Source organism: Calidris pugnax, unplaced genomic scaffold (genome assembly GCF_001431845.1).
Source record: "Calidris pugnax isolate Ruff unplaced genomic scaffold, ASM143184v1 scaffold13, whole genome shotgun sequence".
Classification (NCBI taxonomy): domain Eukaryota; kingdom Metazoa; phylum Chordata; class Aves; order Charadriiformes; family Scolopacidae; genus Calidris; species Calidris pugnax.
Window position 1 is genome coordinate 22,438,683 of NW_015090810.1, and position 14,723 is coordinate 22,453,405.

Sequence of the window (14,723 nt, forward strand, 5' to 3'; positions counted from 1 at the left end):
GCGGGTCGGGGCGGCGGTGCCTCGGTGGGTCGCGCTCGGTGTCAGTCGCCGCGGGCAGCGCAGCGGCGGGGGCTGCTGGCAGCACGGCTGGCTGCGGCCGGTGTCACCGGCGGGCTGCCGGTGCCCTCCCCCGGGTGGGCTCCAGCCCTTTGTTACCGTCGTTTTGGACCGGGAGGCGGAGGAGGGAAGCGGGGGTGTGTGTGTGTGAACTGACCCCGCACCGTCGGGGCAAGGCGGAGGGGGGAGAGCCCTGGCCGGGGGGGCGGCTGCGGGAGCAAGGCCGTCGCGGTGTGCGGGCGGGCGGCAGGCAGCAAAGCTCCGGGGAACGGTGTGGGGAGGTGGGTGCCGGGGGGGTGCAGGTGGTTCTGCCGGAGAACGGGCGGGCGGCGAGCTCCCCCGCCTCGCTGCTATGCGGGCGGCCGCCGGCAGGGGGCTCGGCTGCTTCGCCCTCCGCGCCCGGGGGGAGGCTTTGCCTGAGGCGGGGATGGGGAGGGGGAAGCGCTGGCGGCGGGCGGCTCGAAGGGGGTGCTTAGTGGAGGGGTTTTGAACGCGTGGAGGCTGGTTTTGAGGAGAGGAAGACGGGGTGTCGGGTCTCCTTCCCGGGGCGGGGGGGAGATGGCTGTCGCTGCGGCGGGGGAGCGGCGGTGTCCCCTGGAGACGCGGCAGCCCAAGGGGCCGGGCCGAGGGCAGGCTGCCGTCGGTGGGTCCCCTCACGGGCAGCCCTCCGGTGGCTCCCTTCGGCCGAGCCGCAGGGAGTCGTTTGCTTTTTGGGAAGTAAAAGTAGCGGGGAGGGGAAGCACCGGGCTTCGCTGGAGCTACGGCCGGGTCTCCGCGGCGGCTGACGGCCGTGCGGAGGGGCAGCGGCTGGGGACCGCCGGGGACCGGCCCTGCCCTCCCCGGCGCTGCCCAGGGCTTCCCCGGAACCTCTCGGAAGGTGGAAACTTGGTCTAAGCCGCAGGGTTTTGGCCGACCCCGAGGGTGGGCCACGGGTCGGTGTTTGTTTAGGCCCCTGAGCCTCCGTCCATATTCTGAAATTGCCGAACTATCAGTGGTCAGATGCGTTTAAAGTGTGGGGGGCTGTTAAGTCACCTGGTGGAAAAATACTTCCCATGTCTGTTGCTTGTCAGTGTGTTTGCTTTAATTACCCTGAAGATGTGACTTTTTTTTTTTTACACAATTTCCTTTGGCCTTCTCTGAATCAGTGACTCTTAAGACTTTTCCAAGGAATGATATTTTAAGTACTATCTTAACAGTATTTCATATTCGTCATACTTTATTGATGCCCTGTTACAAAGAGCTTTTTAAAAGATTGAAATAAAATGCTGCTGAAGAAGAAAGCGCTGTCTTTTATTTCCTGACTTCAGGAATAACTGAAAGCTTTTTTTATTTTTTTTATTACAGTTATTACTGTTGTTTAGAGCTGAGAGTGAAGCGAGTAGGTGAATATGTCACTTGTGGATATAGTTCTACATGTGACCTTCTGAGAGGCCAGGTAAAAGCTCTCTGCACTTTTGAATACTATAATACACACCTAAGTTTGGGTTTAGTTTTGTTATCCCCTTAAAGATAGACAAGGATGGCTCTTCTATTGATTGAAAAGCTTATTACATATGCCATAGTGGGATTAAAAAAATATTCTTTGAAAATATTAAACCTTATCCTGAAGAATTTGTTTGTGAGAGGACAAAAGCACTTATGGAGCTGGTGGATTAACTTTTTTAATACCTCTTTGCAAAGGAATAAGGATTGTGTGAGGATTCTCAGAGCTGTTGAGAAACATTCATTTATTCCTCGTTTTAACACTTGTGGTTTTCAAACATATGCATACTTTTTCTTATGCATTCTGAAGCATTTCCAATGAAATGCTCCAGAAAGTCAGTAATTTTTCGGTATGTGCCTACCTATTTGAAGGGTTGGCCTCCAAACCCTGAAGGTTCAATTATACATCTGTTAATACAGATAACTGATACATAGTGTGTTTTTGTTTATTATTGGTAGTGTTTGTGCAAAACAAATTTTTCACTAAGCTGTTTAACAGAAAAATAAGTTAGTTATAAAAACAAGTATCTACCTACCAGGAATTTTTATTAGTTGGGTTTGGCTGTAGATAATGTAACAATTAGAAATACTGGTGATTTTTTTGGTCAGGCAGTTTTTAAGCTCAGGATGTAATACTAAGGGAAAGAAGCAGTAATAGGCAATCTCATTACTGAGCTTTTACTGGGATAATTAAAATATGTGAAGTTTCTTAAGATTTCATGAGGATAGCACAGATGAAAGGAGGGGTGATCTGGCTGTGTGAAACATTTGTCTGGAATTTTAAAAAGTACATTTGGTTCAAGGTCTTCTTAAGCACATAATTATTGGCATTGATATTTGGCAGTTTAACAAGTCATGTCCAAAGTATTTTGCAGATACAAGGAAGAAGAAAATTTGGAGGTGTAATTTAGGAGACTTTAATTAGTTGCTATGGGATGTAGGGTATTAAACTATTTTTAAGGGAAATGTGGAAAAATCTCTGTACTGTGGAGCCTATCATATTATGAATTCTGGGCTGTTCGTTTAGTGTAAAACTAGAGTCAGTATAAGGTCAAAAATATACTCTGGGAAATCTTGTTAATGATAACTAAAAAATATTGAATGCATTTCTGTATAATTGTCAGTGTTTCTAGGAAATTTTAAGTGGGTGTAGAACTGTAAAGATTTTACTTTCAGTGGTGTAACCTTTTGTAGTATCTTTCATATTAAGCATTTTAGAGTGGCTTTTAATAGTGCTCTTATGCTTTGTATGGTTCTGTACCATATGTTTTGTATTTAATTCTTTGAATGACCACTGAAGTGCAGCCAACTTTGGGTGAATGTGGCAACTGTTAACTAGCGCTTAGCAACAGTGCACAATAATCAAGACGGGAAGTGAAGAAGAATACCATGTCTAATTGAAACTACAGGGGGCATTTAGGTAGGTAGGATGTAATTAACAAAACCTGGGGCTTGGGCATGATATTAAGGCATCACATCTTTACTCTTGTATAAAGGATTGTGAAATCATTAATGTAAAAAACACTTCAGATTTCTGGTGTTATACCTCAGATGGATAGCCTCTTTGAGATATACATGTTTTGTCTATTCTTGCATAATAATTTCTCATGCATAATGAAGAAGACACATTTTCCTTGGCTTCTAAAATGGAATCGGGAAAAAGAGGGCTGTTGAGGAGACTGACAAATGAAGGAGTAACAGGCCTTGACATTTTGACAATGATGTCTTTTAGAGAATTAGTCCCGTGAACTAGGGTTCATTAGATATAGTAAGTGATTAAGATATCTCTAATATTCTGAAACAGATTACAGTGGCAGTCATAAAACAACACTAAATTTTTACAATTAATGTGGTGTTATTTTAAGAATAATTGACTTAAATCCTGTCATATTGTTCCTTAAAGTGTTGTGAAAAGTGTGGCTTGTAAGAATATTTGTTCAAAACACTTTTGCCTCATGTAGTTTGTTTTTTGTGTTTTTTTTTTTTTAAATTCTGAACCTGATAATTTTGTTTCATGCTATGTTCTATGTGGAGATACATTCATGGACCAGTTTTGTGTCTTGTATATCCCAAACACATCTTGTTTACAAGAACTCTGAAAATATATAATAAGGAGAGAACTAGTAAATGAACTTTCAGTGAGTCATTACAGAGGCTCATTTGCAACTCTGGGCATGGCTAGTATAGCCCCTGTTAATGGATTCGAACTTGCAGGTAGGTAGTGAAAATGACCCAAAAATAAGGAGCCATGTTGTGAAGGTACTTATTGTGGTGAGCTACCCAGTAGCATTAGGCTCTTAATTTTTTAATAGAATAATTAATGCTTTTATAACCTAAAAGAAAAAACGCAGCATATATGTTGGAGAAACTTGTGGATGATTTGGAACAGTGTTTATTGACAGCAGGAACAGCCAAATCTTGTACACTACTGTGGTTGGTTGATGTATCAAATGGAAGTATGGGGTTCCTTATAGAAATAGCACTAAAATGTAATTATTTTTGATTTGAGTGACTCGTGGAGCCATGTCAGGTGATTTCTGTTGTCTTACTCTGTCACATGGTAGTGTCACAGGATTTGTGATATTCTTTTGGGACATCAGACACCATAGAGAATTGTGTAAATAACTATTTTCATTGAAGTCTATTTAATGTGATTCTCATTGAGTTAGCATTTTAAGTTCCATGGTATTTCAGAGGTTTAATAAGAAACCCCCATATACCTGATCTGAAGATCTTACAGCACTTATTGTCAAATGCTTTGGTTAATTTCCATTTAATACTTCTTTTTAAATTATTTTTATTGCGGTTATACTACATTAACTAATAAAATGTTCATAAGATGTAGAAGATGGGAAGAACTTATGTTGTGACATTAAATCACCAGAAGAGTAAGATGGTAGGGAGCAGCCTGAGTCAGTATGACAAGATGTGATAGAAACCTTCAATTAATATTCCCCATGCAAGGTTTTAGAGAGGTTATTTTGAGGCAGTTTTTCAAACTGGTGGAGCTATGAACAGCAAAACAGTGTGGGCAGACTTAAGATACTGTTACTTAAGAGATTACCAGACATCTGTCGTAGTGGTTTCTATGAACAAGTATGGAGTGACTCGTTTTTCTATAAAATGCTGTGCAAAGATCTTCCTGTTCTCCCACTCCTGTCTCCATCAGAGTCTGTAATTAGCTCTTTTCAAGATCATTGGTGTGATCTGAGCAGAGCACTTTGAGGCAAGTGAAGAAGTTAAGTTACTGAATGTAATTGTGGTCTGAAATGCACTCTATTAATACAGTTCTTTTTTTTTTTTTCTTTCTTTTTTTAAATGAAGACTCATCTGTGCATCTTACCAAAAGTACTAGGACTTCCCTGGAACATACAGCGGGAAGTTGTTCAGGTTAGTTAGATTTTAAACTGATGTATTTTGGGTGGCAAATGCAATTGAACATTTTGCTAGTACCTCTGTGTTTTTGCACGGAGTTCTGCTGCATCTGCCTCTGCAGCACCAGTGTCTCTGACTGGAGTGCACACCACTGAAATTTCAGAGAAATCAGTGACCTTCTTTGGAAGACAGTTTAGGGTGCTGTTTTTCTCTAGAACCATACAGCATTTAAATTTGGCTTCATAAAGAAGTACTAGTTTGCTTATGAAAACTTTTCTCCGAGATACTAGGCTTCCCCTCCCCTTTCTTCTATAATGCTACCTCAAACTTCAAAATCTGCTTTCTTGTGGTGTCTTGGGTATCTAGACAGACCTTTTCTGGGAGTTTGATAGTTAAATTATGCTTTCAATTTTGTGTGATTTTTTTCTTTTTTTTTTTTCCCGTTAATTCCAGCTGCTTTTTCAAAGATAGAGGTAGTTCATATGCAATTTTAATGCCAATGAGCATTGAGACTGTGCATACTCTGAGTTGTATGGTCCCTTCCTTCTTGTGTTACCAGTTGAGGGTAATTAGAGTGTTTGGAAATTGTAGTGTGCCTGATCCTCCACAGTCTTCCTAGTAAGGAGGAAATGACCACTTCTTAAAAACTGTAGTGAGGCACAGCATCCTTAGCTTGGTGAGATCCGAGCTCTTTGGAGCTTCCTCCATTGTACCCACTTCAGAGAGCTGTTGTGGTGGTAAAGAAGAGCAGTTGCCAAAAGCTGAGTTCAACTACTTCTGACACTGTAAGGAATCTGGGCAATTGCCTCTTTACGCTGCAGTCACTGGTGAAATAGGGACATTCACAGCAGAGTTTTATAAGCATGACTGTTGTCTGCTCATGTTACTGATGTCTCGGGATGAAGAGCAGATGTGGCAAAACCTTGTCTTGATGGCTGCCAATTTGGGGTCTGCAGAGAGCCAAGTGCTCCATTCCCTGTCCTGAGCCCTGTGGCACTCTGCTACTCAGATAGTACTTTGTTGCTATTAGTTCTCAGCTTACTGTCTCCTTGGTGTTAAGGTCTAATATGGTTGTAATATGGTATTTTGCAGTGTAGGATTGCATCTCACTCTTGCCATACAGGAGATCATGCCATCTACTTTTACTCTTTTGTACCTCCCTCACTGGCCATCTCCCTGTGCGTTGTCAAGAAGCCTCCCAAATTCTGTGTTCCTTTAGAGCCTTAGGTAGCTTTATTCTGTCTTTTCATGCTTTCAGTCCATTTTGAGGTCAGCTGTTTCATAAAGGAATTTCTTTAAAAATTGTAATTTCTTTAAACCACTTAGATAGAATGCTTAATCTTGTAATTTCTTTAAACCACTTAGATAGAATCAAATTCTTAGTGCAACAAGGTGATTCCTTTGAGAAGACTGAGAATTAGGTCTTGATTTTTACAGATACAATGCCCTTCACTGCATCAAGAGAAGGGAAACAGCTTCTTGCCAATCCTGTTGTATGTGATGTTTAAGAACATAGTGGTTTCCTAGCCTTGTGAAAAAAAACCTTTCATCTATACAAATTAATTTCTGAAAGCATAAGACATCGCTGTTATTACTTTTTCTAATATTAATCTCTTGGAGGGAAAATTGTGGCCATTAGAACAATAAGAAATTAGGTGGATTAGGCAAATGGTCAGTACCAGCTCACAGAGAAGCAATTTTGATGAAAACCTCAGGAGAGGTAAAGGGCAAAGGCATCCAACAAGACTTTAATGCCTCGGATGGAGGCACACAGAACTACCAACAGGGTATTTAAAAGCAGAAGTTCAGAGTAAAAAAATATAATCCTTACAGTCTTGACTGCAGCAGTTTCAGCAAATTTTGAAGGTTAGCTCTTGCCAAATTTGTTTTTGGATTGGGAGAGTTAGCTCTTAGTTTCCAAGCCTCTCGAGGAGGGGGAAGATGACTCGCCTGCCAGATTGTTATTTCGCCTTCTTCCTCCAGGTCCACAATCATGATTTTAGCAGATGTGGGAGGCAAGCTGGATTTCAAGGGCATCAAGATTAAAACATTAGCTGTCGCAAGATTGTGTCTCAAGGGCTATGGAATCTTTCCTGACGAAACAGCAGAACATCTAAACATCCAGGGTTTTTTGGTTTTGTAGCAGCATTAACTTCATAATACCCTTCTTACTTACCTCTAAGAGTATTTTGATTGTTGCGTGGAAGTTGCATTGGCAGTTGCATCCTACAGCTTAGAGGACTTCTGGAGATTTGGCAAACCAGGGAGGACAGTATGTGTGTGTACACATGTATCAAAGAGAAAAGGACATGAATTGGAAATGCTGGGGTCTAATATCATAATGGGTCATAGAATTATTTTTCTTTAATGAATGCTTGGCTGAGATGGCTTATGCTGGTCTGAACTCTAACGTTCACCTTTACATGCATGTATGACTAGACCAGGAGTTCTTCGAGAGTAGTAGATGCGCCACAAGTAATGCTATTCAGAACAGTGTGCCTCAGAACATTTTACACAAGAGCCACCACCAAAAAGCACTTTATTTTTGAACACCAGGTGTGATCTTGTGGCAGAAAAGCCTGAGAGAAATGCAGACAAACAAAACCCCATTCTTCTGGCTGTTGTCAGCTATCAAAATGACCGGTGCTTGCTTGCTGACGGTCCAGCACGGTTGTTTTATTGAGAGATGTCAGATGCCTGATGGCTGTGCAGATGGATGCTCAATTTTCATCTGCAGCACAGCTGGCTGGCTTTCTGTCAGGCCTGGCTTTGGGGTGATTCCAGTTGTGATGTGGATTTGGTGTAGAAAGAGGGAGGCTGTGCTTGTGATAGGGGTTAAGCACTCCCCTACACAGTGCAGTGTAGGTTTTCGGCTCCATTTGCTGTCACTGTAGTAAATCCATTTCTGATTGTGTGCTAAGGCCAGAAGATTAACTGCCAAGTTGAACTTGTGAAGTTGCATGTGTGTGTTGCCAGAGTTCTTCCTGCTGAAAAAGGCAAATCTATATAACCTGTAGGTTCAGAACAGCTGAAAATTTATCCTAACGTTGTTGCTTTGTCTGTTTAAAGGGTGAAAAAAACAGTTTGCTTTTGATTACCATGTTTGTACGATGCTGTCCCAGCAGCATAATAAATGAGAACTGGATCTGGGACTTACATTCAGTAAAAGACAGTATTCTCCCAGATGCTTTTAAATTGAATTGTCCTGTGAAAATGGACTTAACTTTGAATTCAGTAATGTGCAGTTCAGGGTCTTAGGGGTGAAAAAGAGAGAATAATGCAACAGCTGCTGCGTAGTTTTGATACTTCTGATGATACTGATATCTCTAAGCTTGTGTTCTTTCTTCTGATTCACTATATAAACAAGTACAGCATGAACCTCAATGTATAACCTTGACACATGACTGGATCTTTGCTTTGTAGTTCATTAGTAGTTTGTCCAAATTGCAAAAACTGCATATTGGGAAACCGATAAAGTATTTGCATCAATAAAACGTTTCATTTTCTTTGAGAAAAACTGTATTTTGTGCCTTGGACTTTTTAAGAAATGGACCTGCCATTCTTGTTTCATTGTAGTCTAGCTGAAAATTACCTAGAACCTCACATTTTAATTTGGCAGGTTAATAAGGCAAAGGTATTGATGCAGATCAGCCATGAACCAAAATGCATCAGAACAGTGTTTTATTTTCATAGACTTTCCAATGTGGTCCTGCCTTGAGTGTGAGGTTGGACTGGTTGACCTTCAGACATCCCTTTGAACCCGAATTATTCTGTGATTCCGTTGTTTGTTGTAAAGTGGGGTACTACAAAAAACATAAGGCTGAGCAGTATTACCTGTTGGTAAGATGCAGCTTCCTGAAACAATTCATCTGGACCAAAAGCTTTGCAAACATACTCAAGGAATAGGCTACTGACAGCATGAACTGCTTTGGTAACCTGCTTTTTCACTGTCATCTTTTTTACCATATTTCTGCCGCATGCTAAATGTCCTTTCTGTATGTCATGGGAAATACGTGCTGATGGCAAATCGCACATCAGTGGAGAGACACACCGAGTCCTGTTACTGGTCTGCAGGTCTTGTTGTGTTACTGGTTGGCAACTCAGAAATGGTCTGGTGATTGAGGCATCACTGGGCCAATGTTAATAGGAAGGCTGCAAAGCTCGAGTGACTCCCTAAGAGGTTGTTTGGCCTGTCCGGGATGAAAGACTGAGCATCAAAGGGTAATAATGATGATACCCGATGGATTGACTTTGATGCATTGTTTAAAATCAGTCTTTTTAGATTAATTGTCATAATCAAACATTTTACTCTAAGGATGCTTAAAATAAGCCTAGTATTATTAATTTTAAACCTTTTCAGGGCTAAAATAAAGCATGCATTAAAAGGAGATACTTGTTTATGTTATTCCAATCAATCACTTCTACTTACTATTTTGTTAATTGGTGAGGTTTGGGAACTGCTGTTCTCAATTGCATGCCCTCGTGCATCTTTCTGATTACTGATTTGTGTGTGTGTCCCTATGTTTTATTTTTCTGGACATACTGATTGTTATGTGATGATTCAGTGCGTGGGTTGCAGTTTCCCTCTAGCTGCTATATTCTGGCTGAACTTACTCCACGTGTAGCTTAAAAACAGCCAAATGTGCAAAGAAGGGGGTTGTGCTTTTTATTTCTGCTTATGAAGAGGAATTGGGGCTGGATGACAACTTACTTTTTCCTCTCCAAATGGTTATCTGAATAAACCGTGGGAAGTTGAATTTTTGTGAAGAAAAAACAGAGCAAGGGATAAAGAAGAACTAGAATTTGGCAAGTAGAGATTGGATGTTCTTTGAGAAACTCAATTTTAGTACGAAGTCGACTGGCAAGTTAACAAGGGCCAGTGAGCAGAACTGTTTTATGATTCATAGCTAATCCTTTGCCCCAAGGACAGAAAACGAGTGTATTTGAGGCCAATGCCTGGAAGGAGGCTGGCCTCCGGATGAATTCATTAAAACAATTCTGTGCTCCCTGTTCCAAAGTGCAGCTCATGCTGAGAGGGACTGATAAATTTCTCATTAAAAAATGCTTGTTGAAAATGAGGTCTATTCTGTGCGTTGTCACAGTGCCTTTCTGATCTGGAATAAATCACATATACTGTGTTTCAGCCAGCATGCAGAGATAAGAGAATACACTGGTGAATCTTCCTGTGTCCATACTGTCGTTATGTGTGCCAGGAAGAACAGCCCCAAACTATGAATACATAAGGAGAAAATAGTTTAAGAGGCCTCTGTTGAGATGGGGTGATGTGGAACTGGTGAGTAAACAGTTAAATGCAATGCTGCGATTTAGCCATATGAAGGATAATATTCAGATTGTAATTTTCTTTGGTTTGGAAATGAGGCTTGCAATGATTTATCTGCAGTCATTACTGGCTTACCTATCCCTGATGCTTTGTAATTCTTTCTCTGTTTCTACAGCTAGACTTACTTTTACTCACCAGAGCTTTTAAGTGATGATCAGTGTTCTTCACCATTCTATTCCTCTTCCCATCCTTTCTTGGAGGGAAGCACTATTATGATTTTAATAAGATTTTTGTATTCAATTGATCTTTGGGCTTCACTTCTGCTACTACTGAATTACTTGCTATTGAGAAAATCTGTTTTTGTAACTTTAGCTTGAGCTTAGTACATCTGGCCAGAGCAGGTCAGAGGTAACTGAGGAATGTTCTTATGTTCTGGACATGGCCAATTGCTATTATGTTCCATGGGAAAAAAGATGGGGGTTTGTTTGGACCACTTACAGATGGTTTATTTTGCTGGAGAATGGTTCAGTTCAAGGTAGAGTGTCAAGTTAAATGCCATGTAATAATAGATTGAGTTAGAAGACTTGGAGTTCTAAACTAGCAGTTTGAGAGCTAGAGAATCCAAAGAAAATCTGTTGTGATTTTTTTTTTAATAAAGAGATGCTGGAAAGCAGGCTCCCCAGACCTCGTGTCAGAGGGAGAGTTGAGGTTAACTTGTATCCTTTTACATTTTGACCAAAAAAATGTGCAATGTGTATGGGAATTCCACCTTGGCCAAGGAATATGGAAGTTTCTCTGGTTGCTGAAATAAAGCACAATGGCATGCATAAGAGGGGAAAAAGGAAATGACCTTTGTTTCCCCTCTTATGTGATTATCTCTCTCTTATCATGGCAGAGCAATGTAAAGAACATATATTTGTGAATGTAAGAGAAAAATCCTCTTCTAAAACTATGATAAATGCATATGCGAAACTACAGTGTAGGGTTTTTTTCCATATGATGGATTAAGTAGAGGCATGTAAAGAGTATGGGGCTGCTGTTGCCATGGTATATTTCACACCATTTACACTGATGTTGCACGGAAACAAAACTCTCATTTAGTATGCTATAATCAAATTACTAACATGCATTAGAGAAAAACTGTAGTTTTTCTGTGTCCTATTTAGCCAAATTCTGAATGCATTAGAAAAACGGGTATATCCATTCCTGAATAACTCTGGGGTAGTTATGATTGCCTGCCTGATCAGTGTAGTTTCAGTAAATAATTTGATTTGAGCTACAGGGCTCTCATGAAGCTGTCAAGAGGCAAGGAAAACAACTCTAAAAAATGATGATGTTGGCCATGAATTTACATAAATAACTTGCTTTCATTAGAGTGCTTAGGGTGATATTGCAACGTGGACTTGGGTCTGCAGAAGATCTGGTTTTACTTCTGAATTCTGCCACTGAGAGAAGACACACGGCTTCTCTGTGCCTCAGCTTCCCTGTCTCCAAAACGAGGCGGGTAGTTGTCTTGGGAGTTTTTTAAGCACTATATTATAGTCATGATTAGCCCCATGGCTGAGCCTAGGGGGTCCTTAGTTCAAGTCTTCTGTCAGGACCTTGGGCTGCTGAGCTTCAGGCTTCTGTCAGTAAGCTTTAGACATCGTAGACCAAATTGTGCTCTTGGCATGCATACAAACGGTTATTAATTTGGCTTTTGTGTTCAAACCTTCTGTTTAATTTCAATTAACTTAATTTTAAGTAATTGAATTTAAACACCTCAGTCTCCAGTTTCCCTGTGAGATCTGGTTGCCGTGTGGGGAGAGCCAGGGCAGCGTCTCCACCGAGATGGCTTTGTGGTGAAATGGATTGGAAAGTCCAAGGCCCTTCGTCTGTGAAGCAGCCGGGGCTCTGTTTACCCACCGTAGGGGTGTGAACCGGCATCTGCATTGGTGTTAAAGGAGTGTATGAAATAACCAGTGAAAGTAGGCTCAGCTCTGTCTTGCAGAAGGTCTTCAGCTGGCTAAAGCAAGGGGAGGGAGTAAATAAAGCATTTTCAAGCCACATGCTGTCACAACCTTTCCCCTCCCCCCCCAAAGCCCCTCTTTTTTTTTTTTTTTTTTTTATGGATTATTTCTCAATCCAGCCCGTCACATAGTTGTACAAACATTTGCATTGGTATCACGAGGGCAGAACAAGGGCAGGAACAGAGGAGGCTGCTTGAGCCACTGCTGCTGAAATAAATACTCACGCGACTGCACCCGAGGCATTTTTTTTTTTTTTTTTATTTGGCCATATGTTTTAGTAGTCTAAGTACGTGTCAGTGGTAATCCACGCTTTTAAAGGATGATTACCCAGTTTGTTGCCCAAGTGAGACTTTTCCTTCCCCATTTAATTTTTGTGAGGGTCATCATTGTAAACCTTTTTTGGGGGTTGGTTTTTTTTTAAGATTTTACTGCAGATTATTCTTTGTATGGCTCAATTTAACTACATCTCATTTTGCAGTTTGCCAGCCTGTTTGTGTGATAGGGGAGGGGGTCCAACAAACCGGTTTGTTCTCTGGATGCTAATCTGAATTTCAGAGCCTCTGTCTTTCACCCTCCCTCTTCATCCCCTCCTGCTCCCCTCCCCCTGCTCTCCACAGACAAACACATCGGGTCTCTCTCCCCCCTCTCCTCTTCTTTCCTCCCCTGCCCTAGCAGAACAGTAAATGATGATTATCTTTTTTTATCTCTTCCTGCTCATCCCTTACCCCGAGTAGCCGATTCTTACTTAGGGTGGTTGATGCACTAGGGAATTAAGGCTCAAAATATTCAAATGACTGGTAAGTCTGCTGCTATATACATGATATTAAAGATACCACGGTGCTTTTTGAGGATTGAATTTGATGGATTTTTATGGGTTGAAGCAGGTACAGGGTTTTATGATAACTCTTAAAAAAAAAACCAAAAACAAACAAGCAAAAAAACCCACAACAAACAAGGTCACCTCTCTTGTCAGAGTGTGATCAGGGTCATGTTGGTTTTATATAAAACAGATTGTCAGGGGTTGTCCTCCTCAGGGGAGTCATTTCTCAGGTCTCCGGTGAACCTTGGCTGAACATGGAGGGGCTACTAACTAGCCTTGGACCCCTGCCTGGAACCCTTCACGGTAGCTCTCATGGCATGGTTACAGTTAGCCACCTTCTTGCCTAAAAAAAAAAAGAAAAGTGGCTAGTGGGCACGCAGAAACACGTTGTCATTGAGCAGAATAAACCTGTTACTTAAAAAATAAACAAACCCACAAACATACTGGCCTAGTAGATTGAAATGTATGTGTGTCGCGGAGGAGGGGAATAACACATAGGAAAAGATTTATGCCTTCCTTTGGGCTGTTGCTTGGTAACAGAAAATGCCTCTTAAGCCTATTTTTGGAGAGGGGAGGGGTGAAACTTGATTCAGTGACCATCTGTCCTGAGCTGGTTGATTTCCTGTTGAGCTCTCCTTTGTTTCTGTCAAACAATTGATTGTTACCCTTTACAGATAAGAATACTGTTGGTGACATTGCCCTGAATCAGCAGGTTGGTTTGTGGCAACCACAAAACAGACCTATTAATTTTAATTAATTTATTTTTTTAATGTTTAGTGTCATTTGTTTTTTCTGAAGCCACTGACTGTGGCTTTGCTGGGGTTTATTTATCTGTGTTGGGATTTTGCTTTGGGGTTGTGTTTTTTTCCTCTTGGGGAATGCCCATCAGTACAGTAGGTGAGTGTAATGAGAGGATGTAATAATGTCCTTTTTTTAGGTCTGAAATCATTTGGGGAAAAAGCACCCATGGTTTTGGGCACGTTAAGCCTTTTGGCAGTGGGGGGGAGCAGAAGTTAATTGAAGTCACTGTTGAAGAATCCCCACTGTTTCTGTGAAAACAAACCCCAGATTCTTAATTGAAACTGGAATATTTGCTATTGTTCTTGCTTAATTGTCAGAAAATAATTTTCTGTTTGAGTACTTCCCAATATTTGCTTAGTAGTAGGGTGCTGGATAGATTGGAACTCCGATTAGGTTGTTTTTAAGTAATCTGCTTTATTTATATTGCAGAAGCCTATATTTTTCATTTAGTTTTATGCATGTGGGGTCCAAAGTGTATGTGCATGCAAATATGAGTGTGTCCTCTCTAGCTGCAGTTTGTTAAGCATTCCAATGCTATTTCCTTCCCTGCCCTGAATTTGAGCATTCAGAGAAGAGGTTCATAGTTCCAAGTATCTGCTGAAGAAACAGCAAGGGAGGTGTGTGTAGAGGAGACAGGCAACATCCACAAAAAGAGCCTGAATTCCGTCAATGCACTAGGACAAAGATAGTCCCTGTTATTTTCTTCACTCAGTGAAACTCTTTCCTTTCAGTCCTGAAACTCTTTCCATGATGCTGTGTTGCAGAGGAGAGTAAGAAGGAAAGAGTTTCATTACAAACATCTTGGCATTTTACAGGTCTTTGCTTATTTGAGCTTAGCCTGTTTATCACTCAGTAGATGAAATCTGGAGGTAATTCCCAAAAGTCCCTTCAGAGAGTG

General features: G+C 41.3%; 2 protein-coding genes across 2 annotated transcripts in view; one reads left to right on the forward strand and one right to left on the reverse strand.

Annotated features, from left to right (window-relative positions):
* The window catches only part of LOC106885934 (basic salivary proline-rich protein 1-like), a 49,221-nt gene that overhangs the window by 1,347 nt on the left and 33,151 nt on the right, over positions 1–14,723 (reverse strand). The window contains exon 2 of the mRNA XM_014938456.1: positions 21–1,028. Within this exon, the coding sequence (XP_014793942.1) occupies positions 21–1,028 (1,008 nt within the window). The remainder of the gene's footprint in view (positions 1–20; positions 1,029–14,723) is intronic.
* The window catches only part of GREB1L (growth regulation by estrogen in breast cancer-like), a 160,169-nt gene continuing 146,902 nt past the window's right edge, over positions 1,457–14,723 (forward strand). Inside the window, exon 1 of the mRNA XM_014938713.1 lies at positions 1,457–1,492. The gene's annotated coding sequence lies outside the window, so the exon portion shown is untranslated. The remainder of the gene's footprint in view (positions 1,493–14,723) is intronic.